The 26,873-nt window shown below is 39.7% G+C and overlaps 1 protein-coding gene across 5 annotated transcripts in view; it reads left to right on the plus strand.

Moving 5' to 3' along the window:
* CYFIP1 (cytoplasmic FMR1 interacting protein 1) overlaps positions 1-26,873 on the plus strand; it is a 53,098-nt gene that overhangs the window by 1,195 nt on the left and 25,030 nt on the right. The window contains exons 1-22 of one of the 5 annotated variants that reach the window (XM_085532514.1): positions 2,355-2,446; positions 8,046-8,169; positions 8,335-8,424; positions 9,028-9,105; positions 9,768-9,869; positions 10,833-11,014; positions 11,669-11,765; positions 11,908-12,036; positions 12,583-12,687; positions 12,880-12,971; positions 14,066-14,183; positions 14,819-14,941; positions 16,248-16,373; positions 16,676-16,842; positions 17,811-17,958; positions 19,770-19,923; positions 21,148-21,304; positions 21,908-22,004; positions 22,340-22,416; positions 22,502-22,610; positions 23,193-23,312; positions 24,477-24,676. In XM_085532514.1, the coding sequence (XP_085388640.1) occupies positions 8,053-8,169; positions 8,335-8,424; positions 9,028-9,105; positions 9,768-9,869; positions 10,833-11,014; positions 11,669-11,765; positions 11,908-12,036; positions 12,583-12,687; positions 12,880-12,971; positions 14,066-14,183; positions 14,819-14,941; positions 16,248-16,373; positions 16,676-16,842; positions 17,811-17,958; positions 19,770-19,923; positions 21,148-21,304; positions 21,908-22,004; positions 22,340-22,416; positions 22,502-22,610; positions 23,193-23,312; positions 24,477-24,676 (2,588 nt within the window). In that variant the 5' untranslated portion in view covers positions 2,355-2,446; positions 8,046-8,052. Of the gene's footprint in view, positions 1-2,354; positions 2,447-8,045; positions 8,170-8,334; positions 8,425-9,027; positions 9,106-9,767; positions 9,870-10,832; positions 11,015-11,668; positions 11,766-11,907; positions 12,037-12,582; positions 12,688-12,879; positions 12,972-14,065; positions 14,184-14,818; positions 14,942-16,247; positions 16,374-16,675; positions 16,843-17,810; positions 17,959-19,324; positions 19,473-19,769; positions 19,924-21,147; positions 21,305-21,907; positions 22,005-22,339; positions 22,417-22,501; positions 22,611-23,192; positions 23,313-24,476; positions 24,677-26,873 lie in introns of those variants that run through there. The other 4 variants (XM_085532525.1, XM_015851161.3, XM_085532528.1 and 1 more) reach the window with 4 other exon arrangements.

The raw sequence follows: 26,873 nt of genomic DNA on the forward strand, positions 1-26,873 counted from the left end.
CTTTGTTTATTCTCTCTGAAAGAGAGCTGTCCTGGAAGGTGATTGGATCCTGAGAGTGCTCGTCATAGTCTTTCCATAACCTGTTTCTCAGGATCATGAGATGTTTATTTCTTGTTTTGCTTCTCAGAGATTTGTGATAACCTCAGTCTGAGGTCTGTTGAAGGCATGGAAGCTTCAGAGGAGTTGTATGGGAGCTATAAGTCCTGGAGTCTCCTTCTCTGGAGATATTCAAGACCCTCCTGGATGCCTACCTGTGTGACGTGGTGTAGGGAGCCTGCTTTGGCAGGGGGGTTGGACTCGATGATCTCTAGAGGTCCCTTCCAACCCCTGCAATTCTATGATTCTGTGATAAGTTACATAAAGTGGAACAAAAAGCTCTCATATAAAGCTCCTCCGGCTCAGTTTTATTCATCTGCTGGCCCGGAAGCTGCTGGGATCACTTGCACTGTTATGCAAAAGAAAACAAATTTTAGCATAATTACCCTATCTATTTTACATGTGAGTCAAGACAGTTTCATTTTACACTCATTACTCTGCATTCCTGGGGCAGATTCTTCTTGTGGTTCCTTTGCTGTACAGACAAGTAAAAGTAAACTTGGGTGTTGAGCAGCGCGTTATGTCACAGCAGAAGTCAGCCACATGATTGACTTGGCTTCTCTTTCAGCGGTGACAGTGCGGGTTTCTGAACTGTTGTTGTTTATACGATCTTAAATGGCTGTACTTACTATGGCACACCATAGTAAGCCATTGTAGTGATGTAACGAATGTGAGATTCATTGGTGTGCCTTGCATTCCTTCTCATAGAGAAATAAAGGTGAATGTGGTGGTCTTTGGGCCAGGCAGCTGTTCTGTGGTTCTAAGTGGATCTGCACCATTATTTCATAGTCAGAGCAGCTACTAGGAGATACTGGCTATAGGGCATGGGCACTTTATTGGCCAATTAATCTATCTATAATGATATAGATCTGAGCTTGACTTCTTCTCTCAGTACAGCCCCGGTTATTTCAAGAGGGTTCACTGACATCTGCTAAATCAATATGAGAGTGTGCTGCCTTTTATGTTCTGAACGTGAAGTTCAGGTTAACTGTTAGGACACACTGCTCAGGATTGACATGTAGATACTTTTCAGGTGATGCAGGACATGGGGAAATGGTTTTAAGTTAAAAGAGGGAAGATTTAGGTTGGATGTTAGGGGAAGTTCTTTACTAGGAGAGTGGTTAGGCCCTGGAACAGGCTGCCCAGGGAGGTTGTGGATGCCCCGTCCTTGGAGGTGTTCAAGGCCAGGTTGGACGGGGCCCTGGGCAACCTGATCTAGTAAATGTGTATGTTTGGTGGCCCTGCCAGGCAGGGGGGTTGGAACTACATGATCCTTGAGGTCCCTTCCAACCCGGGTCATTCTGTGATTCTGTGTGATGCCAGAAGTAAAGCTTTAGATGAAGAATTTTTGCTAAGTCTGCGTGTTTTCATTTTCTGTATGATAATGAAAGAATAAAACTCATCAGGTGATGAGCCTATTTAAAGGAAAACGAAAACTGAAGACACATGTAAAGACTATTAGTGTTCCATCAGGAAAATGGCTTAGAAAGAATGCAGTCCCTGGAGAAAACAATGTTTTCTGCTTTGTTTTCTTGTCCCAGCTCTGGTGAAATGAAGGTACAGTTTGAGAACTTGGCTATTGTTTGTGTTTACATATAAGGACTCCAGGAGGCCCTTTTAGTCCCTGTGGCTCCCTCACCTATAACATGGCAGACAGGTTCTCTGCCTACCAGCCACTGCTGTTTCCAGTGCATGCACTGAGGTGCACCTTTGTTAACCATTCCCAAAACAGTGCCATGCTGTGCTGCCTCTGAGCACATCCATGTGGCACAGCAGAAACTCCTGAAGTAGCAGAAGAATCTGAAATGGAGGCATGGAGAAAATGCATCAAGGACAGCTGCAGCAGATGGAGCAGCGGGACAGCACAGCAAGGCAAGGAGAAAAGATTAAACAACAGGGGATAAGTGAATTGTGTGAAGGGTAAAGAACAGAATCAGAGAATATTCTGAGGTGCATGGCACCCCAGAGGACCATAAAGTCCAGTTCCTGGTTCCACACAGCACCACCCAAAATTCAAACCTTATGACTGAGAGCAGTGTCCAAATGTTCCTTAAACTCTGGCAGGTTGGGGCTGTGACTGCTGCCCTGAGAAAGAGAAGGGGAGTTAGTCAAGTGCACTCAGGAGCCTGGCTCTAGGTGAACCATTGCCCTGATCTGACCCTTCTGGGATCTGCTGTGTTGCTGGGTAGGATAATTCAGCACTGGAATTTTTAGTTTTCCCTTTTGTGTTTACTGAGCCTTGTTTATTCCAAACGCAAGCTGCTTGTTGAAAGCTGAGCTCTACGTCAGGTCTGTTGCATAAAGGGTTGTCAGCTGTCGCCTGCTTCCTTTGGTCTCTTCCTTTAATAAGGTGGGTCAATAAATGATGAGAAAAGCATTTTTATTTGTTCCTTCAGTTTATGCTAATCTGTTGCTTAGGAACACAGAATAGCTTCACTCCTGCAACAAAAAAAAACCCAACAACCACACTGCATTAATCCCCTTCACAAAAAGGCAGATTCTGTCAACCCAGCACTGAGAAAGAGCATTCACACAGAGCAGATCTGGTGTATTGCTTATCTGCGAAGCAGTTTACCTATCAATTTAATAAAATTGTTTCTGTGTACTCAGAATATGCAGCTGATCAGCTGCTGCATTTGAGGTTTAATTCATGGAAAAACAGTATATTTCACCAACTAGTGTCTTCTAAAAGATCGTTTCAGTTCCTTACTGTTAAGATAGGAGGAAGTTTTTCACACAGAGAGTGGTGACGCACTGGAACAGGTTGCCCAAGGAGGTTGTAGATGCCCCATCCCTGGAGGCATTCAAGGCCAGGCTGGATGTGGCTCCGGGCAGCCTGGTCTGGTGGTTGGTGACTCTGCACATAGCAGGGGGTTGAAACTACATGATCATTTATTTCTTCACTATGAGAGTGGTTGGGCCCTGGAACAGGCTGCCCAGGGAGGTTGTGGATGCCCCGTCCTTGGAGGTGTTCAAGGCCAGGTTGGACGGGGCCCTGGGCAACCTGATCTAGTAAATGTGTATGTTTGGTGGCCCTGCCAGGCAGGGGGGTTGGAACTACATGATCCTTGAGGTCCCTTCCAACCCGGGTCATTCTGTGATTCTGTGATTGTGGTCCTTTTCAACCCAGGCCATTCTATGATTGTACGATTATCCTGGTTAGGAACATTGCAAGGAGTATTGCAACAATTTATCTTGATAGAAAAATGAGTTAATTGATTTTTCTGCAAGCCATTAAATAGAAAAATGACACAAGGGAGCAGAAGAAATGACAAAATGTTGCATTGCTACAGAGATAAAACTGAACAACTTCTGCTGTGTAGACCAAGCCTGTTCCTGTGGGAATATTGTCATTGTTTCCTATGGAATTCACTGAGGTTGGTCTCACACGCTGCAGTTTAACTGACCGTTCAGATGTCTTTTTAAGTTTATCCCTTTCTGTGTAGCCATTCCGTGTAGTCCTATCACTGGTTACATGGGAGAAGAGGCCCTTCAGGCAGCTGTAGAGAGCAATAAGGTTTCCCCTGAGCCTCCTCCAGGCTGAGCAATCCCAGTTCCCTCAGCTGGATTTTGTAGACTTGTGTTCCAGATTCCTTACAGCTTCATTGCCCTTCTCTGGACACACTACAGGGCCTCAATGCCTTTCTTCCAGTGAGAGACCTCAAACTGAACACAGCACTTGAACTACAGCCCCATTGGGGTTGAGCACAGGGGCATGGTTACTTCCTGCTCCTGCTGGCATCACTATTTCTGATGCCAGACAGGGATGTACTTATTTTTCCCTTCCTTAAATACATACTTATAGAGAATGTAGAATTTCCCTTATTTTCACCATTTTCACCTGCCCTAAAAAGTAGGGTAAGCTTTCATTTGCTTATTTTTCATCTACTTATTTAAGCTTATTTAAAAACAAAACAAAAACCCTCATGTAGATGCATGTTTAAATTCCTGCCTTGCAATGCATTTGTAATTCTCAGGACCCGCTCTAGGCTTAATTTAACATTCTTCATTTAATTTGGAATTCAAAGATGCTTTTGCAAGCTTGGGAGGGAAGAGAGCCAGTGTCAGAGGAAGTGCTGTTTAAAGAGCAGACAGACTTCCTTTTTGTCTTATTTTGAGCCTGGGAACATGCACAAACACTTGGAAATGCAGTGCATCTATTTAAACACAAAATGAGAAATGCTTCCAGTGGTCTGCAAATGGACAGGGAGAATCTCTTCCCAGCATCTGCATTCAGTCAAATTAAATGGTGTTGTCATCTATGAAGTCAGAAAATATTCTAGAGCTTCTGTAATCCAGCAGGTTTGTTTTTTTTTTGATGTATTGTTTAAACCCAACCTTAAGGATTTCAGAATTCTAGTAAAAAATACTTCTTTCACAAATTTCAATGCTTGAAATCTTCTTGGGTTATGTAGAACATGACCTTACCAAAACCAATTCCCTGAACATCCCGGACAATAACAGGGTTATTGAGTTACTACTCTGATGGTTCTGTGCGGATAAATCCATACAGATTTCTGGATTTTCAGAACTTTGAGTGAATAATGGAAAAGAAAGTCAGTAGAGATTAGAAAACCCAGTTACAAGGTTGAACTTCTTACACTGAGAATCAGAGGGTTTTTCAGGTTCAGCTGGATAGATCCTTGAGGCCATTAGAGGTTGTTTCTGTGGAAGACTTGGTTCTGGAAGAAGAAGTGAAAGAGGAAATGCCTGGTGATTTCTGTACTTACAAGGAGGTCTCATGAAGCTTATATTTACCTAAATTCACTTACATCTGCAGGACTTTGTGTGCTCTTTCTTGAACTATCTCCTAACATCTAACATCGTTTTCCTGTTTTGGTAATTATAGACTGTGCATGAGTTGTCTTCTAATTTCTTCTTTGATAAATAATCTAACCTGTGTAACTCTGTCACTAGAAGATATCTTAAAGACTCGAAAGTGTTTTTATTCTTTCTTTTCCTCATTTAAAAAAATAATCCTTAATTCCTTTGGGTGTAGGAGATTTAAAAACAACAACAAAAGTTGATCTTGAGATTGGAACAGTATTATAGCAGTCCTCTTGTAGACTCTTATGTCTAAGAGTCATATGACTGTAAGCAGTCCTCGTATGTAGACTCATAGAATCGTTCAGGTTGGAAAAGACCTCTAAGATCGTCTAGTACAGCCTTATCCATCATGCCCCCTCCAAGCAAGTTCCCCCTGCCAGGAGAGCTACATCCTTGTGCCAAGAATGAGAGCAAGGGTGAAATATGCATGCTAAGCATTTTCTGGTATGCTTGGAATTAATCTTTAGCAAAGATGTTGTTCTCTGCACTACAGACTGTTCTAAGCAGGTCAGGCCCATCTGGTGCTTGTCTCCTCCACAAATGAAGAGAAAGAAGAATATTTTAATTCAAGCTAGTTGGTGGTGTTGCCCTATAAAAAAGCAGAAAAGCCCCACCCCGTGATTGATACCTCTGAGCCTTGGATGCAGAGGGAATTTGCATGGTAAGTCTGCTGCTTGTCTGTGCAGGAGACAGGGATTCCTTGTCTGCTAGCTTTGCAGTCTGGAAAGAGTCTGGGAATCAGCACAGACACTGCTTCCTCCTGCTTACGAAGATGGGTGTGCTCATCAGACACTAAAATTTAACTAACCAGCATGCAGATGTGTGTGATTCTCCTGGAGGGAGGATGCAAGATAACAAATGGCTTTTAATTAAGTTGTGCATGTCCAGGAAAGCATGTTCCTGGAATGCATTTTGACTTCAGTGCCGTAATGATGGGCCGTGATGCAAAGGCAGAAGAAACAGAAAAAAAAGGAAGAAAAAGGATTGTTTTGAAGTAATTCTCATGTGTCTTCTGCTTGAGCAAATCAGTCCTGGAAAATTCCATTCAGCTGAAAATACAGCATCACAGGAGTGTAGTAAGAAAGTAAACCTTGCTGCTTGAGTAAATTTACCATGTAGCTGTAATTATCAGTGTACCTACAACGTTTTAATCTCTTCTTATTGAGGTGAACTCATAATCAGACTATGGCTTGTGATTTTTTTGAAGGAGGTCTCTGAAGTTTCTCCATTCTCTGCCTGAAGGGAGTCTGTTGAAATAGTAATGCTGCGGCCCAGTGGTTTCACCTAGAAGAACTCATCCTGATCAGAACTCACCCCCTTCCTCTGCTGCCCTCAACGTATGCAAATGGTGTCAGAGCTGGGCAGAAAGGAGTTTTTCTTTCGTGTCTTGCTAGATAACAGGATAGGAAAAGTGGAGGACAGACATGCCAAAATGGTGGCTTGGCCAGCCGAACACCAGCTGTGTGGATGGCAATTACCAAGGGAGTCTGTCAGCAACCTTAGCACAAGAGTGTTTTTGTAACAGTGCGCGCCCATTTGTTTACATTCTCCCAATTCACAGAATGCTGTTCTGTCTTTGTGAAATCATGCCGAAGGGCTTGGAAAAAATGTCCTTTCCTGTGTTTTTTCTCACAGTCTGAGGGGCAGCAGGAAGTCTTCCTTTCGTAGCCCTGTGCATCCGTCCTACTGAGGGGCATTTCTCATATTGGTGCTGTTAAATGGACAGCAGTGTAAGTGAGAGAGAGTTTGGGTTTTGCTTATCCTATGGTTATTAGTTCTAAATTACTTTTCTAGTATCTGTATCTTTGGCTCTTGTTCCACACTGGGAAACAGGGCCGTGTTTGAGGAGGGATAGGAGAATCCCAGTATGGCTGAGGTTGGCAGAGCCCTCAGGGCCTATTTGCTCCAGCCCCAGCTCCAGAATCACAGAATTGTAGTGGTTGGAAGGGACCTCCAGAGATCATCGAGTCCAACCCCCCTGCCAAAGCAGGTTCCCTACACCAGGTTGCACAGGTAGGCGTCCAGGAGGGTCTTGAATATCTCCAGAGAAGGAGACCAGCAGGGCCACCCAGAGCAGGGTGCCCAGGGCTGCATCCAGGCAGCTGCTGGGGATCCCCAAAGAGGAGACCCCACAGCCTCTGGGCAGCCTGTGCTGTTGCTCCTGGCTTTCAGAGGGAGTTTTCAGCATATAATAGGCTTCAACTTCCTTGTGGGACTTGTGCCCAGATATGGAATTCTTTTGGCATTTGTTTATTTATTGAAGGGAAGATGCCATGGCTTTTGCCTGCCTGTCATTTAAGAATAACCATATTGGCTGTGAAGGAGCTGTGCTGACTGCAGGCAGCTCTGTCAGCAAGCGCTCCTGTCAGTCCTGTCCTTCATCATTTTTCAACTGGGACTGCAAGTTGTACAACATGTGCACTGCTTATTTATTTGTTTTAATGAAAACTTACCTGCTCAGGCTTGAAGCAGAGCTGGAGCCATCCATGGTTTCAAGAAGCAAAAGGCCTGCAGACCTGACTGACAGTAGTTGTTAGAAACTGTTGGTGAGCTCTCTCCATGTGTGGTTTGTTGGTTTTGCAGCTACAGCTCAGCGTGCTGGTTGGTCTCTGAGGGCAGGTGGTTTATCAGTTCTGAGTGTTTCCTTCCCTTTGCTTTGGTTTTTGCTTTTACTCTTCGTTGTCTTTGGTGGTTTCTTCACTTGTTTATTTTTAACTTCAGATTGATGGTACTGTCCTTATGGTTACATCTGAGGGCAGTCCTTTTTTCCTATGAATTTGATGTCAGTGTTTCCTCTGGTTTTGGTGTGGCAGGGAAGAAGAGAAGCGTTTCTGAAGTCATAAAGTAAGGAGGAGGTTGTTAGTCCTAACATTCATTTTAAACTTGCATACTGAAACCGGCTGGGTTTTGGTTTGACGGTGTCCTCTTCCATTATGGTGTCTAGGAAATGTTCTCATCAAAGGGAAACTACCTGTTTCCCACAGTAGTAATGGTTCCCTGCTCTTTGCGGTATTTGTTTGTTTTCTGTTTAAGTGGTTAGATGTATATATAGGAAAAAAAACAACTACAGTTACATGTATGTATACATATACATATATATGTATGTATTTTTTTAACCACAGGTGCAAAATGACTGCTCAAGTAACACTGGAGGATGCCTTATCCAATGTGGATCTCTTGGAAGAGTTACCATTGCCAGATCAGCAACCGTGTATTGAACCCCCGCCATCATCTCTGCTTTACCAGGTCTGCTGTCATTTTAGACAAAAAATACTGCAGTTCTTTTGCAAGAATATATACTCTTAAAAAGCAAGCAAACAAAATAACAATAACAGAACTGTTCGCATTTATGATACGTAAAAATTATTTTCCTTCCCAATAATTTGATTTGATATTTTGCTTTCTTTGCAGCCAAACTTCAACACTAACTTTGAGGACAGAAATGCATTTGTCACTGGTATTGCAAGATACATTGAGCAAGCTACAGTCCACTCTAGCATGGTAAGAAGGTGTTCAGGTAGATACGTCTCTGCTAGCTGGAATTAAAGGGAAATAAAGGGTCATTTTGCATTTCGTTGTAAGAATTGTGGTCACAGAAAAATAGTTGCCTGTAACGTTTCCAGGAGGCAGTAACACACACAAGAGTGTGGCATTTCTTTTCTTGCACATAATTGCCGGTAGTTTTAAAAAATTTCCTATGCTTCTCTGTCAGTGTAGTGACAGTGAGGGTTTATTTTTGGCTTCCTCACTGTATACATTTGTTGTTTATTGACATGCTTTTGTGTCAGGTCTTTTGTGGTATTTAACATAACAGTTACACAATAGAAGATGAGACTTGTTAGTCATAACTCTCTCTCTGCTGGTGATATTGCTGTTTTGGGATACAAAGGAACTTGCAGGTTGTAAACACTGTTCCATTCTGAACTTTTAGTTGTTAAAAACATGTTTAAAAAACATGCAGTAAGATGTATCATTCAGCTTGCAATACACATTTGCACGTATACTTTCTGATAAGAAAAAGTTTACTTTGGAACAATGGCAGAGAAATGAATTTAACTCCTATGTTTTACACTGCTATATTGTTACCGAGTTTCTCTCTTGCAGAATGAAATGTTAGAAGAGGGCCAGGAATATGCTGTCATGTTGTATACATGGAGGAGCTGCTCAAGAGCCATTCCCCAGGTAAAGGGTCCAAAATAAACCATCATGTAGCATGTGCACTTCTGTCTTGGTTACAGATTTAGTAATGAGTTCTGAAATTAAGTTTGCGTTGATCCCTGAATTAGCAAGCTGTGCATGCCATAGAACAGTGTCTTAACACATGGGAACTAGTTGGACTTCTTTTGTTTTTTCTTCCCCAAACATTTAAATTCAGAGCAGGTTTAACAGGTGATGCAGCATGTGATAATTAGCATTTGGGTTAAACATCCTAGGTTTTCAAATGGTTATTTTCTCCTTGTCAGAGCTATGCAGTGTTTTCTTGATCCGTGTGCAGAAATAAAAGCCTGTGAATGCATGTCTGGGAATGGTGATACGGGGATGGGATGGGAAGAATATTAAGATGCATCAGGAAAATTAAAGTTGTGAATTGGCAACAGCTTGCAAATATTTTTATGCACAAAGAACAGAGATAACAGAAAAAAAAAAAAATCTCAATTTCTGTTTTTAAACTCAATGAAAAATGGTGAAGATTTACTAATGCCAGCTATCAATGCCTTAAATTTGTATAGTTAAGATGAGAATATGTTTTCTAGTTTGTCATTTGGGATCTGAGTTTCTGAGGGAAATTTTTTTTATCTGGGAAAGCTGTAACTGTGATTGATGGTCTTTCTAATTGTCTTCAGGTTAAGTGCAATGAGCAGCCTAACAGAGTGGAAATTTATGAGAAAACTGTGGAAGTGCTGGAGCCAGAAGTCACAAAACTGATGAATTTTATGTATTTCCAGGTAAAAGGAATAGAAATTAAACATTTGTTAGCAAGATTATATGCTTATTCTGTATGCTTGATATTACATGCTCAGATACTCAACCTAATTGTTATAATTTGGGGGAAAAAAAGATCTCTCAGAAGGGCAGCATTTCTAAAGCTTCAGGAGTTTCACAGAATAAGAGAATTGCAGGGGTTGGAAGGGACCTCTAGAGATCATTGAATCCTACTCCCTGCTAAAGCAGTTCCCTACAGCAGGTCTCAGTGGGAAGCATCCAGGTGGTTCTCGAGTATCTCCAGAGAAGGAGACTCCACAACCTCTCTGGGCCACCACTCTCACAGTAAATAAATTCTTCCTTGTGTTTGTATGGAATTTCCTGTGTTCCAACTTCTGCCTATTGCTCCTTGTTCTCTTGCTGTGCACCACCACCAAAAAAAGAGATTCCTCCATTAAGACTTTGAGGATAAAATAGAAGTTAATTGCACATGGTCCCTGACACCATGGAAGGAAAGGAAACAGAAGTACAACACATTTTGTGTATGCATAAGGCAATCTCAGATGGCCCTGGTGCACACTTGGAAATAAGCCCTCAAATAACCACGAGCAAGGATGGCTGTGCTGACATTAATCACTATTCTGCTATAAAATCACTTGTTTCAAAGGGATTTTAAATTTTTCTGACTTCAGATTGCAGATAATATTTCCAATTGTGCCAGGCAGGTTCTGCCTGTCATAAGGAAATCCTTTGTGACATTTGTAGTACACAGAGGTGAAGCTGGAAAGGCCGTGCTCATGTGTTGTTGGCCTCACAGGCCTTAAATGTTTTTGTTGCTTTGGTGGTGCTTTTCATTAGCTCTTATAGGTGCACCAAAGTGGACTGTTGTTAAGAGGGGAGGACAGACAGGTGTCTGACCTCTGGTTGTGGGATGAATCTTGGAAACATTGTGGCTTTTACTCTCTGACTCTTTTTTTTTTCATTAGAGAAATGCAATTGAACGGTTTTGTGGGGAGGTGAGACGCTTGTGCCATGCAGAGAGGAGAAAAGACTTTGTCTCTGAAGCGTATCTGATCACACTGGGCAAATTTATCAACATGTTTGCAGTACTAGATGAGCTGAAGAATATGAAGTGCAGTGTGAAGAACGACCATTCAGCCTACAAGAGGTAAGCTCTTAAGGACAGGATCAGGATTTATGCTGTGGGGAGACAGAGCTCCCACAAGATGGCAGCAGTAGCTCCCTTTTGGGCAGCTTTTTCTGCAATTACTGCAGCTAAACCATTGACTAAATTGACTTTCTTTATGCTGCTCTTCCCACAACTAAAGATTGTTCTGTCTTTTGAGGCAAAACTGGCAAGTACTTCTATCATGGCGTTCACTAAATGTATTGGATATGCACTGCTCAATACTGCTTTTCAAGTTTCAGAGAAAGCTGACTTTTTTGTTCTACTCCAGTTTTTGGCATCCAGTTTGATGCTTGTAACTTAAAGTTGTTCTTACGATATTTCAGTGTTGCTCTTAAGAATTGTCAATAAAAGGGTAGGTTTGGCTAACATGTTTTTGAGAAGCTTTGGCAAGAAAGCACTGGCCTTATGTGTCAAAATCTCTTTCTGCTTGATTGAGGAGATGGGAGATATGCTAAGGTCAACAACCTTGTACATGCAACAAATGGTGTTGCCATTGTACTGATTGTACTGACAGTTACAGGTTCTATTGACTACCCGATAGATGCAGAGATGAGTGTGTTGAGAGGGGATGAGTTTGCTTACAAGCATTGCCACTGAAGGGAAATATGGTTGTTTTATTTTCTATTTGCAAAGAGCTGCTCAGTTCCTACGGAAAATGGCAGATCCTCAATCCATTCAAGAGTCCCAGAATCTCTCCATGTTCCTTGCTAATCACAACAAGATAACACAGGTAAGCTTCAATTGCCTTTTTCCAAAATACTGAATGCTGTATAAAACCTTTAAAAGAAAACCCTTTCAGTTTGGTAGTAGCTGCTGATCCTGAGGGACTGTAACTTCTTGACTAATGTCCTTTCTTCCTTTTTTTTTTCCAGTCATTACAGCAGCAGTTGGAGGTGATTGTTGGCTATGAAGAACTGCTTGCAGATATTGTGAATTTGTGTGTGGACTACTATGAAAACAAAATGTATCTAACCCCCAGCGAGAAACATATGCTTTTGAAAGTAAGTTTCTTTTCAGTACAAACTTAAAGAAAGGTTGAAGCAGAACAAAGATGTTTGCATTCTTCTTGGATTTTTGTTTCCTTTTGCCAGAACCACATGAACTTTTAACATTAAATCTGTTAAGGAAACTTTAATCCACTTTTGTTCTTCATAAATTGAAGTTAGTCTAACTGAACTGCAGCCTTGTTGGGAAACTAATTCTATAGAGTGGTGTTTCTATGAAGTATAACAACAACAGAAGGGAACTAGGGAACCTTAGTTCTAGATAGGTGGCAAATAAAAAGGCTTCTGGAGGTGATGCTGCGTATCAAAGCTTTGAGGAAACAAGTAACTTAAAAAATAGGGTAAGTAATCAGAAAAATTTAGCTCATATAAGTACATTTAATAGAAGATTGCCAGGCAATGTGTATCAGTTGGTTGATAAGCGAAAGAAGTAGAAGAAGAAAGAAGTATGGAGTAAATACTGAGTGTTTGTCTCATGTTTTCAGCGTGTTTTTACCCCTGGGGTTCTTTTGCAGAGAGCTTTGTTTCTTTTTCTTTTGCCAGGTTATGGGCTTTGGATTGTACCTGATGGATGGAAGTGTCAGTAACATCTACAAGCTGGATGCAAAAAAAAGGATAAATTTAGCCAAGATTGACAAATTCTTTAAGGTTGGTTAAGATAAGCATTTCCTAATATGTAATGTAGAAGGCAGTTCCCCCTGCATTTTAAATTGACGCCCAGATTAATATAATCAAATACAACAAAGATCACTTTGGACTACCACTGGGTGAATAGCATTTTCCTTTCACTAAGATGCATATTTAATCATTTATCTAATCTAATCTATTCCCTTTGTGCAGCAGCTGCAGGTTGTCCCGCTCTTTGGTGATATGCAGATTGAACTTGCAAGATACATCAAGACAAGTGCCCATTATGAGGAAAACAAGTCGAGGTAGGTAGGACAAGGATACAGAGAGGGGAGTATATGGGCTGGGGAAGTTCAGACCCATAAGGTATAATTTCATAATCACCTGATAATAATCTATGGTAATTACTTTAAATAGGAGTTTCACCTTGGTCCATTTTTTGGTGTGGGTATTTCACTATTAATGTACTTTGCATAGTAGATACAATGGAAAGGACAGGTTATTTAACCATCTTTCTGTGCTGCTGAGCTATTCTTGCATCGGTGGCATTGCTTTTCACCTGGGTTGGAGGATGTAAAATTTACCTTACACTAATGTAATTTTTATCTTTTCCTTTAAATATGAAACTTTCTGTAAAAGAAATGATGGATTATACTAAGCAAGGTGAGCAGTAGTGCATGTGTATATTGTACATGGAGCAGAAACTTAGCTTGTGTCCCTCTTCTTTTTGTTTTGGTAGGGGTACAATGCAGCAAAATGGCTAGAAAATGCAGCTGTTTTATATAAATTGTTCCACGGTTTATGGTTATTGCTTCATTTTAGTAAATGTTCCTGTGCACCTCTGAGACCTTCCCTCCATGCAGTTATGTGAATTTAGAATGTAGTGCTTCGCATTTTAATTCCTGCAGAAAAAAATATGTAACTTGCATGTAATTGCTAAGAGAAAATCAACAGTAGCGAGCCTACTGAGCTACTAAAAGTATGAGGCTGTTTAACACAACATTTGGTAGCATGTATTTTGTGTCTCTCTTGATAACATGTTAATAGTATTTAATAATATTTTTATATTTGGAGCATACTGTAAGCTCTCCTTAGTTAAACGTAAATGAAGAAGAACAAGCTGAAAGTGGCTAAACATCTTATGGCCTATACTTGTCCCTCTGCCCTGGCTTTCAGTCCTTTTTGGTCCTGTCCCTAAGTGTGTGCTTATGAAGAGAGATGGCAGTTTGTATTTCACAGCAGCAGCAAAGTGAAAGAGGAGATGAAAGGTCTCGCATGGATGAGAAGGAAGATTTAAGGAAAAAAAAGAAGTCACACATTTTTGTTCTTTCTTTTTTAGTATCAGCTGCAGTCTTTATTGCATCAACTGATTAAAGATTTTTTTTGTCTTCTGCAACAGATGGACGTGCACGTCTTCCAGCAGCAGTCCCCAGTACAATATATGTGAGCAGATGATCCAAATCAGAGAAGACCATATGCGTTTCATATCAGAACTGGCTCGCTACAGCAACAGTGAGGTGTGGGGGATTAGAGCTATTTGCGCAGATTTTACATCACTGGCTGGCAGTTGTTGTAGAACAGCTAAAAAGTAGGCAAATCTCAGGCTGGGTAAAGGATAAAGCTCCAAGACCTCACTCAAGAAAAGCTGGGTGCTAGGCTAGTACCCATCCTGTGCATGATATTAATGCTATTTAAATTTTGAATCTTAAACTCTGATATATCATACAAACTGTAGATGTCTTCTGTTTATTGACATATCCCAGACATTTTCAGCATGTCTCTTTGGGAATAGGCTGTCTAACCTTTACTCCAAATGTGTGCTCATAATGCTTTAAGTGAAGCTGTAATTGAAGAGATGAATTGAAAACTAAAATCAGATACCCATGCATATATGATACATAATCAGTGTCTTGAGCTTGTCTGCAATGATATTTTGATGATAGAGTCCTGGTGGTTTCTATCTCTTGACCAAAGTCTGTGAAATATAATGAGATAATTCTTTAGAAGAAAGAAGTGATATTGATCTATTCTACCCAAGTCTTGATAAGCGATGCTGTTTAATGCTTAAGAAAACATTGAGAAATGTGACTGTAAATGCTGTACACAAGGTGTACAATTTTCTTTGTTGTTTCTTTGTTTAAAAACATTGTAGGTGGTGACTGGTTCTGGCCGACAGGAAGCTCAAAAAACAGATGCAGAGTATCGGAAACTCTTTGATCTTTCTCTCCAAGGCTTGCAGCTTCTGTCCCAGTGGAGTGCACATGTCATGGAAGTGGTATGTTTTCTGATGAGGGAAAATGAGGTTGGACAGGCTTTGCTTTAACAGAACAAAAAAGAGCATGTTATGTACTGTTCCCTTAATTCTCTTCTCTTTTTACTGCACTCTTTTTCTCCTTTTGCTTCAGAGTGTTCCCAGAGGAAAGTGGCACCTCAGCTCTCAAAGTCTAGGAGTAACGTTACTGCTTTGAATATCCAGTAGCATGTGCCTTCTCATACACTGCATTTAACTTCTTAAATTATGTGGATAGGTGTTCACCTGTGAGCCTTGACCAGGTGCTTTCCTGTGGCTATTGGCACATGTTTTGTAGACTAAGACTTCATTTATTTTTCCATATCATTTAGAATAATTCTGTTAAAAATATGCTTACCAACATGCAGTCACACAGGAAGCCAGCGTGTTCAGTTGACTATGATTAGATATTGTGACTTAGTAAACTGAAATGTGGGAGGTCTTAATTGTATACACAGAAAAGATGGAAGGGCTTCCATTAGCCAATGGGAGAAGACATAAGGAAGACTTTTACTTGGTAAATGTAGGTAATATAAAATTTGAAAAGAGATGAAGGAGAGGAAATAACCTGCAAAGTGGTTTGTATCTTAATAACTTACTTTAAAAACAGATGCTAGTTAGAAAAGTAACCATTTATATATGTTTTTTCAATCAGAAACTGCTTAATGCAAAACCTGAAGAGGAGGCTGTGGGAATTAATCATATATTCCAGACTCTTACTTAGATAAAAGCTGCGTGCTTCACTTACAGCAGAGCACAACCTAGAAGGGGTTGAAATAGGTGATATATTGTATGAGAGAAGACAGATTCGATCCTGCTTTGTTATACCTCTGTAGAAATCTCTCATTTTTACCTCTGTTTTTATACTGCCAGTTCCAGAACAAACCACAGCAGTCGTTTTGTTGGGTTTTTGTTTGCTTGTTTTACCTCTTACTACTGCCAATTTTAGGTCATGCTTTTCTTTGTCTTTCTGATTTGTATCGATTCCCTTAAGTGCTTGTCACGCAACTTCTTCTGCCCTCCCACTGAGATTTTCTTCTGGCATGGAGTAATTCACTTATTGATCTGTTTTCTGAATTCACTCAGTATCCACTAACCTTCTTACATACATCATGTTCTGTTTCAGAATTTATGCAGGTTTTGAGAATAGAATATTAACAAATATTTTTCAGATGTTCTTGAAAACATCTGAGTATTTTATAAGCATGTTATTTGTGTTCAGATATGTTTTGTTTATCAGGCCTTTTTTATTTCCATCTTTCTTCTCCCTATACCACTTTGTGAACTGCAGTATTCATGGAAGCTGGTACACCCAACTGACAAATACTCTAATAAAGATTGTCCTGACAATGCAGAAGAGTATGAAAGAGCAACAAGATACAATTATACCAGTGAGGAGAAGTTTGCTTTGGTTGAGGTAAGAAATTTTCCTTTTTCTTTTTAGACAGGGATTCTCCAAAGATTAATTCCATACAAAAGAGAGAACATTCTCTGTAAGCATTTTCTATGTCTGTGTTGACTGTGAAAGTACATGTTTTCCTTCACTCAAAATACAGTAAAGGTACAGGAAAACTAACCTCTTCAGAGTGACTTTCTCCTTTACCTTTCTGAACTTGTTAATTCCTCTTCTTTCTTTTCCTATATTGAAAAAAAAGACTTTTTGAATAAATATGCAAACAAAAATTTAAGAACGTATTTTTTATTTTTTTGTTTTTCCAGGTGATTGCCATGATCAAAGGTCTTCAGGTGCTGATGGGAAGAATGGAAAGTGTTTTCAATCATGCCATTCGCCATACCATTTATGCAGCTCTTCAGGACTTTGCCCAGGTCACGCTTAGAGAGCCATTAAGGCAGGCAATTAAAAAGAAGAAAAATGTCATTCAGAGGTAACGTTCTTCATCTCTCCTGTATTCTTTTCTCCAACTCTTATTAAATGTTGCCTCTTGAATCCATGCTCCCTTTGTAGGCTGTATGGTATTCAGAGTTAGCTTGGCTGGTTGTATGTTGGGAGTCAGAGTAGATGACTGCCAGTATGGCTAAGGTAGGAGTCCAAGCTGTCTTGAGCTCCTTAGCAGTACCTCAGGATTTCTTCATACAGCATTGCCTGTAAGGAAGATAAATGCTACAACATTTAAAGAAAGACTGGTATTTTTATTTTGAAGATAATTGTTGCTGTCCACCTTTCTTATGATTCGCGTGTTTCCTTGTGTCTGATATTTACATCCCATAGTATTTTCTCTGCCCTCTCGGCATCTTGCCTTGTTTCTTCATTTCTGCTCTTTGTACCTTATTAGCCTTCCACTTCTCTTCCAAATACTCTGTCCCACACTGGTTACTATGACTTTTTACTTCATTTTCATGTCCCTAGTTGTTTGATTTTATGCTTAACTTTTACATCAGCTGTTTACTCCCAGTTTAGTTGAAGTATAACATCTGTATAAAATCCAGCTGAATTCAGGAGTTCTGCAGGAAACAGGAATTATTTTCTTCCTTTTCAATTCAAGCTCAAATTGTCTTGTTTTAGTGCGGTTTTATTCAATTAACATGCCTGCATTTTATGGTGCATGAGTATAAAATGGCTTGATGCACTCACTGAGCATCACAAAGGCAAATTCTTGACAGTTGGGTTTTGAACCAGTTTCAGAGGTCAGCTTTCTTCTGACAAAAGAGGAGAGCTCTGGACTGTACTTTCTGAGGGAACAGTGTAGAACTATCTTGTGGATCTGGCCTTGAAGACGTGGGCAAAGTTGTTTGTGGTTCCTCTGAGTTACCCTGAGCTCCAGGGCACTGTTTGTTGCAGGATTTCTGTGCGCTTGGAAGCCTACAAGTCTGAAGCAGCGTGAATTGTGTTCAGTGTTTTGCAGGCCATCAGAAAGACGGTCTGTGACTGGGAAGCAGGTCATGAACCATTCAATGACCCAGCTTTAAGGGGAGAAAAAGACCCCAAAAGTGGCTTTGATATCAAAGTCCCAAGGCGTGCGGTGGGACCCTCCAGTACTCAGGTATTTTCTCATCTAATGGTTATGATACTTGTCAGTGATTATTGTACATCATATTTTCACTCTGGCTAAACTACTTTAAAGTGCAGTTTTCTTTTGGAATGTTCAAAATCTACTCTGATTAGATTTATATTTACCATATGCTTAACCAAATCATCTCTCTGGGTTGCTGTCACTTTGATTTGTGATTTTCCAAGTGTTCCATCTCCATAATTTGACTCAAAGAAGTGTTTTCTCCTTGAGCTCCTAATATTTTAATATAATATTTTGGAATGATTTGATTATTTCTCAACTGTTTCCATTTTAGATTCTCTCTGATGTGGCTGGTAGATTTTTTTCTTTTGGTTAAGTCTCATAAATTACATTGTTTTAAATTATATTTAGAATATAAAGTATGGGAGGGTATTTGAATCTTGACAAGATCCCTCATCTTGTTCAGTAATGAAAAAAGAAACTGCTCCCTAAAATCTGTATAATACTGTGCTGCTATTATTGGTATTTCAAGTGCATTTTCTGTGGCAGCCATCAAAATCCCATACCTAGACACTGTCTTTATTTTCTCTGTCTCATTTCCCATTTTATTTTATTTGTAAATTTGTTTGGAGAGTTTATGGCCTGGGTTTCATAGCCCAGCTGAGAAAATGAGGTGCTGAGCACTTTGGGTGAAAAATTGAAGGCCACTGGGGTTTGTAAATCAAATATTTTTATATACATCAGTGGGGAAGAGAACCCATGTGGATAACAGTTTTGGGTAATAAAAGATTGTGTACGTTTTTACTGAGATGATTCTAACGAAGATTTCATTTTGATTTCTAATTTTCTGAGGGAAATATAATCAACTTATATGTATATATATCCATCTGTGTGTTTTTCTATGCTTGGTGTGTCGTGTCTGAGAACATTGTTTCAGTGGCTTGTTAGAGCACACAGTTCTGTTGTCATTTCTTCTTTGGGGTGGCACACTTGTTTGTCTCTGCTGAGGGGAGGAGGTCAAACCTATCCACTTTAGGTACTTCTCTCTTAATCTCCTGCAGTTCTAAAAAGGCTATTTGCAAATTGGACATACTTGGCAGTCTTTGTCAAATACTCTTGAGAAGCCAGTTGCTGTGGGCCTGACTCCATGTACGCTGAGGTGAATGGTGATTTTTCCATTCGCCTCAGGGAGCACTGGGTGGCAACAATTATTCTGAAGGAAGAAACCTTTCTGTTTTAGAAGTGTATTACTTTCCTTTGCATGCTTACTATGCTGCTGTTCATTTTTAACAAACTAACGCAATTTCTTTGCTTCTGTTTCCCCTTCCTTATTTACCTGTGTGTTTTTATTAACGGATTCTCTCTCCCTTGCCTGCCCCTGTCTGTTGGTTTTTAGCTCTACATGATTCGCACTATGACAGAGTCCTTAAACTCTGCTGAGCTGTTGAAGCAGCTCAAGGCTCTGGGACTGGAAAAGCTATTGCAAATGACACACAAGTTTCTGAGGCAGTCCTACATCTATCCGCCTCTGTTAAACTTTGGTGGTAAGACGTTACTTATTACTTCTACTCTTGTGGTGATGTGAACTGTTCCACTGCAAATGGTCTGCTGCTCAGAGTCGGTGGAGGCCCTTGGCGTGGGTAGGCATTGTGCTTCTGGGTAGGCTAGCGCTGCATCCGTTCCTTTTGCCTGAAGGCTTTTGCCCACAGAGTGCCAATTTTCAGTTTGAAGTGGAGCAGTCGCTTACTGATAGTAATTCTCAGTGTTGCTCAACTAATGTGCCGTGTGTATTTTCCTTTTTTCCCCCCCTTCCACCACAATTGTTTCCTTTAATGATACAGCTTTACATGGTGAGAACTATGTTAGAGTCCCTCATTGCTGACAAAAGTGGTTCCAAGAAAACCTTGAGAAGTAGCCTTGAGGGACCCACCATATTGGACATAGAAAAATTCCATCGCGAGTCTTTCTTCTACACTCATTTGATAAATTTCAGTGGTAAGATATGGAGATGATCAGTGTCCAGCTTAGCATGTCCTAACACCTCTAACACAACCTGGGAAATGTTTCCGATTGCCTAAGCCAACTTACTGTTGTTTTGTTCATCAAAAACCTCGGTCTGTCCAAACAAGATGTGATATTCGCTATTGTGGTAGGTTTATTTTGACTTGTTACACATTCATTTATAATGGGTCAAATTTCATATTGTTACCTCATTTTTTTATTTATTTTTTAATGTATTCATGCAAACAAGGGACAGATAATTTTTTGTGCATTGAAATTTTAAAAAGGAGGTTGTTTTTGTGTTTTGAGGTGTTTTTTTATTTTTTATTTTATTTTTTTCAATCACAGAGGAAATGGATTCTCTGTTGTGGTAAATTTGATGTCATTTCACCACTTTTACTATTCAGTTAATTGTAATCGGAAACATACTGTCCTAAAGAATTCACCTACTGACATTGAATGTGTTTAGTCTTTGTCATCGCCATGCCGTGTTGTCTTTCATTTTTGTTTTGTTACTGGACTCCTTTACCCTCAAAGAAGGGGGAGCCTGTTAATTTGTGTTATAACGCTCCTTGTGAGCAGTACATCCTATTTTGGAAGGTTTTAATGTAAAAAAAAAAAAAAAAAAAAAGTATTTTTTGTTTTAGCTCTTAAGCCTTATACAAATGAAGGCTTGTGCTGAGTGTTTACTGGAAAGGTGGGAAAATGTATGTCTGTGTCCCCAACAGTGGCCTTAGAAACTTTTTGTTTTAATCCCTTCTTCACATGTCTGTATGTCACTTCCTGCCCGTCTGCTGAACAGAGATGTGTGGAGTGATTGATTCCTCCAGAGGGATGGATAGTACTAATGGTCTCTGTGTTGTCTCCTTCACCAGCTAATTTCCAAGTTCAGCGCACAGCTGAGGAGCAGACCCTTAATGATAATTTAACTTAGAAGCCCCCCATAATGGTGTGCAGAATTTTTTCCATTTAAATGGTAGTCTGGTTCATTCCCACAGTATTTTCTGTAAGAAGGCACCTCTTTGGGGGCCAACATGGAGTTCAGAACTATTTCAAAAAGTCATGGGCTCTGCATTTTGAATTGAGTTTACACATCTGGCTTGTGTATGACTCAATTCCTGCTTTTATTTGTTTCACCTTGCATCATCAGAATCACAGTTGTATTGTTCTTGATGTACTTCTGTAAGAAGTGTAATTCTGCCTTATTTATCCCCAAAGAAACACTGCAGCAATGCTGTGATCTGTCCCAGCTGTGGTTCAGGGAATTCTTCTTAGAGCTGACCATGGGAAGAAGAATCCAGTTTCCAATTGAGATGTCAATGCCTTGGATTCTGACAGACCATATTTTGGAGACCAAAGAGGCGTCAATGATGGAGTAAGACCTACTTGTGCTCTTCCGCTGAATGACTATTCTTAACGATTGCCACTCTTTATAATAATGTTACTGCTTTAATTGATTTTAACAAGCAGTCACTGAGAAGGTATTCTAAACTGTCATACAGTTTTCCTCTTCTCTTTGCTTATTTCCACAACTCACAGGTTTTTATTCAAAGTGATTAAAATATTAAGTATTTAATGTAAATGTAATCGCAGCAGCTAAATATGTTGTTCCCTGTAATGCGTTCTTCTAGGCTTATTTTGCAGTAGACCTTCTTAATAACACAATATAATCAACATAATTGGTTGCCTACTCAATATAATCCAGGGTGCTAAGAGCAAACATTGTTTCACCTGATGAAAAACTATCTCGAAAGCAAGTTTCAGACTGCAAACTTATCTGTAAAAATGATTAAACTAACAAAAGACTTTCTTAAATGAGCAAGTGTGAATATTTATACAAACTCCAAGAGCAAAAAATCTTGTTTATGTGATACACATGTAGATCACAATATTCAGTCTTCAAGTATGTTGACTTAACTATTTTGAAGAGCTATATCTCTATAGATATGTAACATTTCTGTTTGTTTGTTTCATTCAGGTATGTTCTGTATTCTTTGGACCTTTATAATGACAGTGCTCATTATGCGCTTACTAAATTTAAGAAGCAGTTCCTCTATGATGAGATCGAGGCAGAGGTAAAGCAACCTTACTTACAGGAGAAAAGTAATCTGTACATTAATGTGTAAACTATGTTAAATGATGAGACCTATTGCAAGAGATTCACAGCAGATGGAGATGAGGAACAAGTTGAGAAGATGGATGACTGATTTGCTGTTGCATCACAAGGAAACGTGTAGATCTTTACAAAACCCTTTGCATTAATGCTGAAGGCTGAATGTCATCTTGTGGAAGGAACCTTAGGAACGTTAACTCTTCTAGTTTTACCTGCTAAGTGGTGGAAAGTTTTGGATAAGTTCCTCTTTGTTAATGCTGTGTAGCCATAAATGCACTTTTTTTCCTTTCTCTTAAGGTAAACCTGTGTTTTGACCAATTTGTCTACAAGCTGGCAGACCAAATATTTGCATACTACAAGGCAATGGCTGGCAGGTAGATATTTCAGTAGCATGAACTTTTATTCATACTTGGGTTTGCTGTTTGCTATACTTCATCCGCTTTCTTCTTTTCCTGATAGCCTGCTTTTGGATAAACGGTTGCGTTCAGAATGTAAGAATCAGGGAGCAACCATTCAGTTGCTGCAGTCCAACCGCTATGAGACGCTGCTGAAACAAAGACATGTCCAAGTGAGTTAACTTATACTCTTGTATTTGCATTGCTGGGCAATTTTTTCCAGAGGTGTTTATTTTTGTAGATACGCAAAACTATTTCTGTGCTTTCTGTTCTGCTTTGTAAGTGGCAGAAGTGACATTTGAGATAAGCTTGTTTTTGTCGGCAGAAGGAATAAACTAACTAAAACCTTAAAAGATCTTGTTTTAGTTGCAAGTATGTCTTGCAGTTTAGCAAATGCAAGCCAAATAGGAGAAATGTGTGTATTAGTTGTCTTCCTAGTAACATCTTTCACCATTTTTTTTCTAACGTGTTGTTGGCACGGTGTAATGGAGGCATTAAATGGTGATAAATATATCCAGATATAAATACTGCGTGTGATATTACTTCTTTTTATGAGAATTTAGATGTAAAATGTAGCGCCTGATAATCGTGGATTTATAGATGTTACCCATATACTTTATTTCTGTGTGTTTGGAATGCAAATTCACTGTTTAAATGTCTGTTAATATGTGGAACCTCGTAGTTCTTGTAGTCCTTGTATGGCTTGTCTTTTGATTTGACGTTCAGTTCAAAGCTTAATTGCATTTTTTCCTCAGCTGCTTGGTAGGTCAATAGACCTGAACCGATTGATCACTCAGCGAATTTCAGCAGCTATGTACAGATCAATGGAGCTGGCAATCGGTCGATTTGAAAGTGAGGATTTGACTTCCATTGTGGTGAGTGTTACACCTTTTTTTCTTTTTCTTTATTTTGTTTTATTATTATTATTTTTTACTTTTCCCATTAAAAGCACGTGTTCTTTTTTAATGGTAGAAGGAAAAAAAAAGAACAAAAAATCTCAAGTTTGGCTGGGAGCCCTCTAGTTGTGTTCTCAGTGATTAACTGCACAGTCACTTCTGGAGAGAGGGGAAGAGGCTGACTTAATTAACTTGTAAATAACTTCTGCTGTCTTTGTAGCTAAATAAGTTAAATGAAATAGCGCTGTATGGGAACATGACTGCACAGCGCGATGAAGCCCAGTCTCCACTGGATATTCCTTCATATGTCATTGGACAACTATAAGCAATGCTCAGTGGTAGTTTTTGAATGGGAGGTTGTGTTCTTTTTTTTTTTTCCTTGGTACATGCTGGTTAGAGGCTGTGCCATAACTTGCCTTGCAATTGCTAGACCAAGTCTGGTCATTAACATGTTCAGAGCTCTGTTCCATAAATACTGTGTTTCAGTGTCTGGTGTCAAAGATGGATCATTTCTATTGTAATTTATTGAAAAGAAAGTGTCAGAAACCATACTTGGAAATGTCTTGTCAAGAGAAGAAACATTTTGAAAGGCAGTGCCCACATGTATAATCCACAGCTAGTGATTTTGTAGGTGCTTTCACTCTGTTTGGAAATGTCTCATCCTTTGTTGCCTCTTAGTAAGCTCTTTACCTGACTAAACCATGAGAAGGATTTATGATAAATCTAGTATTATCCCTAGCAACTCCTAGTACAAAAGTTCGGTCACCAGTTTCGCTGCCCAGCAGAAATAACTTCGTGGTTGCTTATAATATAGGAAATGCAGAAGCTGTTTCTTGAACCTCTTTCTGACTCCATTTAAGTGTTAGAATTCTAACTTTAGCTTAGTTGGCTCATATCTGTGTTTGAGACCCCTGCCAGCAGTGCAGACAGGTCATACCCTCGGTGTATAGACATAGAGCAGTCTTGGGGACACAGATTCCTTCCAACTTTGTAATTAAAGTAAGAGACTGGAGAGGAATCAGCTGTCCTTTTTCCACTGATAGTCTCCCATTCAATTAAGGTTATTTATGTACATTGTTGAGGTTCTCTACTTTGTTAAATTTACTGCTTGTTTTTCTTTCCTCTTGATTTATTTTTTTGTAGGAGCTGGATGGCTTGATAGAAATAAACAAAATGACTCACAAACTACTGAGCAGATACATGACCTTGGACAGCTTCGATGCCATGTTCAGGGAAGCCAATCACAATGTGTCAGCCCCTTACGGACGAATCACTCTTCATGTATTTTGGGAACTCAACTACGATTTCCTTCCAAACTACTGCTACAATGGATCCACTAACAGGTTGGCGTGGTAGCCTTTTGTTGGCAGCAGTTCTCTTGCTCTCCTGCAACTTAATCTCACAGTAATGGGTAACAAATTCCATCACCATTCATTTAGTGTATTTTTCGCTGCTAGTGCTTTTCTTGCAACGAGGTAAAATGAGTCATTTTGCTAAGTACTGTCAAATGTATGAAAGACTGTTATTAGTCCACAGTAGAAATAGAATTTGGTTGCTGAGGTTACAGTTTATGACATTTTATGACTTAGTTATGATATGCTGAAAATAAAGTGTGTCCAAAAATACTGCTATGTGCATGTCAGAAAGACATTTGGTAAACAGGATCTTCAACTGTGCGATGACGGAAGTAAAATTATGTTCCTTCTTTCCGCGTCGATAAGAAGAAAAAGGGAAGAGTTCAGTGCTCGCTGAATATGGTTTCATCTGCCTTGCTGCTGTCTTCCACGTTCCTGGGTCTTGTGGCTATTTCATGTCCAATGGTTGTGTCTTGCTGAGCCTTTGTTAGCCATGCAAGTCTTACCTTTTAGTATGTACTTGGAGCAGAGGAAAAATCCTAGGTCATCCAGAGAAGCTGTAAATTGCATGTCTTGTTATCTCTTTTTTTTCTCAGGTGATTAGTGCTACTTTTAAAAGTTTATCTTCTCTGATGGTGAGCTTTTCTTGTTTCACTCAGCTTACGGTAGCAGAACAGTGCGCATCTGTAGTGTTAGAGCTCTGTTCCAGATGTCCTTCCTTCATGCTGTTGCAGCCTTGAGGGAGATAATGTAATGGAAATAAGTAATGGAAATAGGAAGCAAATGATAGGATTCAGAGTTTGAATGAGTGGAAGGCACAGCACTTGGGCTTCCCGATTTTGTGCTGTTCTTAAGGATTTGTGTTGCTTTTGGCTTTCAAGCAAATCTTATTAAAGCATTGTGAAGAGTCAGTAAAACAATACTGAATATTGAGCTATGGCAGGAGAAGCCTGTGCTCATCTTTCACTCTCCTTGGAGTGCTTTCTCTGTCTGACATGTTCTTGATGGCTTTGTTGTGGTTTAGAGCCAAGATTCTGTCTGGAAAAAGAGAAAAAGTGAATGTTGTGTTTAAGTTTTAGCCAAGAAGCTTTTGTTACGTGAATCTGTTTGCACAGCAGAGTTGAACTGTGCACATTGATGTGTCTGGAGATCAGTACTGGAGTGTTTGGTGTGATGTGTTAAGAATCAAATCAGCATAATATTAAAAGAATATTGATGAAAGGGTGATACCTCATGTAGCAGCTTTAATAAAAGATGTTCAGTAGCTCCTAGCATTTGTTATTCTCTGTTCATTTTGGCTATGAGGACCATAGTACCAATAGGACAGCTGCTTCCCTATTTAAAAACTGCACACAAATTGAGTTAGGTTGTTCCTCAGGCTGGTTGGGTAGTTAATTCAGGATAATTAATTTAAGGGATGCTTAAAGGAGACATATCTTGGGCAGATCTGTTTTCATCACAAAGTAAGTCTGGTTTCAGGAGAAAATGAGTGTGATGAGAGTTAATGGCAGACACAGAATATTGTGTCCTTTGGTATTTTTGCTGGTGGAGGATAATTTCTAGCACTTCTGTAGTTCTCAATCATGGTCATTCTTTCCATTACTGCCTTGCATGAGCTTTAGATTGATGAGTTATCTGTGTATTTAACTAAGCACAAATAATTGTGTACAACAAGTACACGAGTGCCCAGTGACAAACTTTGCATGAGCAGTCTGTTTAACTCTTGACAGATAATGAAAGTATGTGTAAGCAAGGGGAGCAATGGAACAGTGAAAGGTTAAAGAGAAATGAGTATGGTGGATGAAGGTAGAGATGAAGGTATTGCTTGGGGTGGGGAGCTAGAGGCAGAGGTCCCAGACAATGTGAAGTACCTGTGCCTTGCCTTCTGTTAATTTGAGTGGAGCTGAGGCATGAGGGTTCTTCCTCTTTAAAGAACACTAACTTCTTTAAAGTTAGTGTGTTGACCAGATTGATTTGTGCCTAGCACACTATTCTTGAAGCTTTTTTCCCAGCAGCGTTTGAACTTGGTGATTTCAAACGTTTGTAAGAACTGAAATGGTTATAAAGCCTGTGGGTTTTATTCAGAGACTGCCGTTATTCGTGTAGAAGTATTGAAACATGGCATATTTAATTATTTGGGGTTTAGGAATATCTTTATATGACATAATGTACTGAGATGAAACAA

Source organism: Coturnix japonica, chromosome 1 (genome assembly GCF_054131305.1).
Source record: "Coturnix japonica strain WE chromosome 1, WE-NBRP24, whole genome shotgun sequence".
Lineage (NCBI taxonomy): Eukaryota > Metazoa > Chordata > Aves > Galliformes > Phasianidae > Coturnix > Coturnix japonica.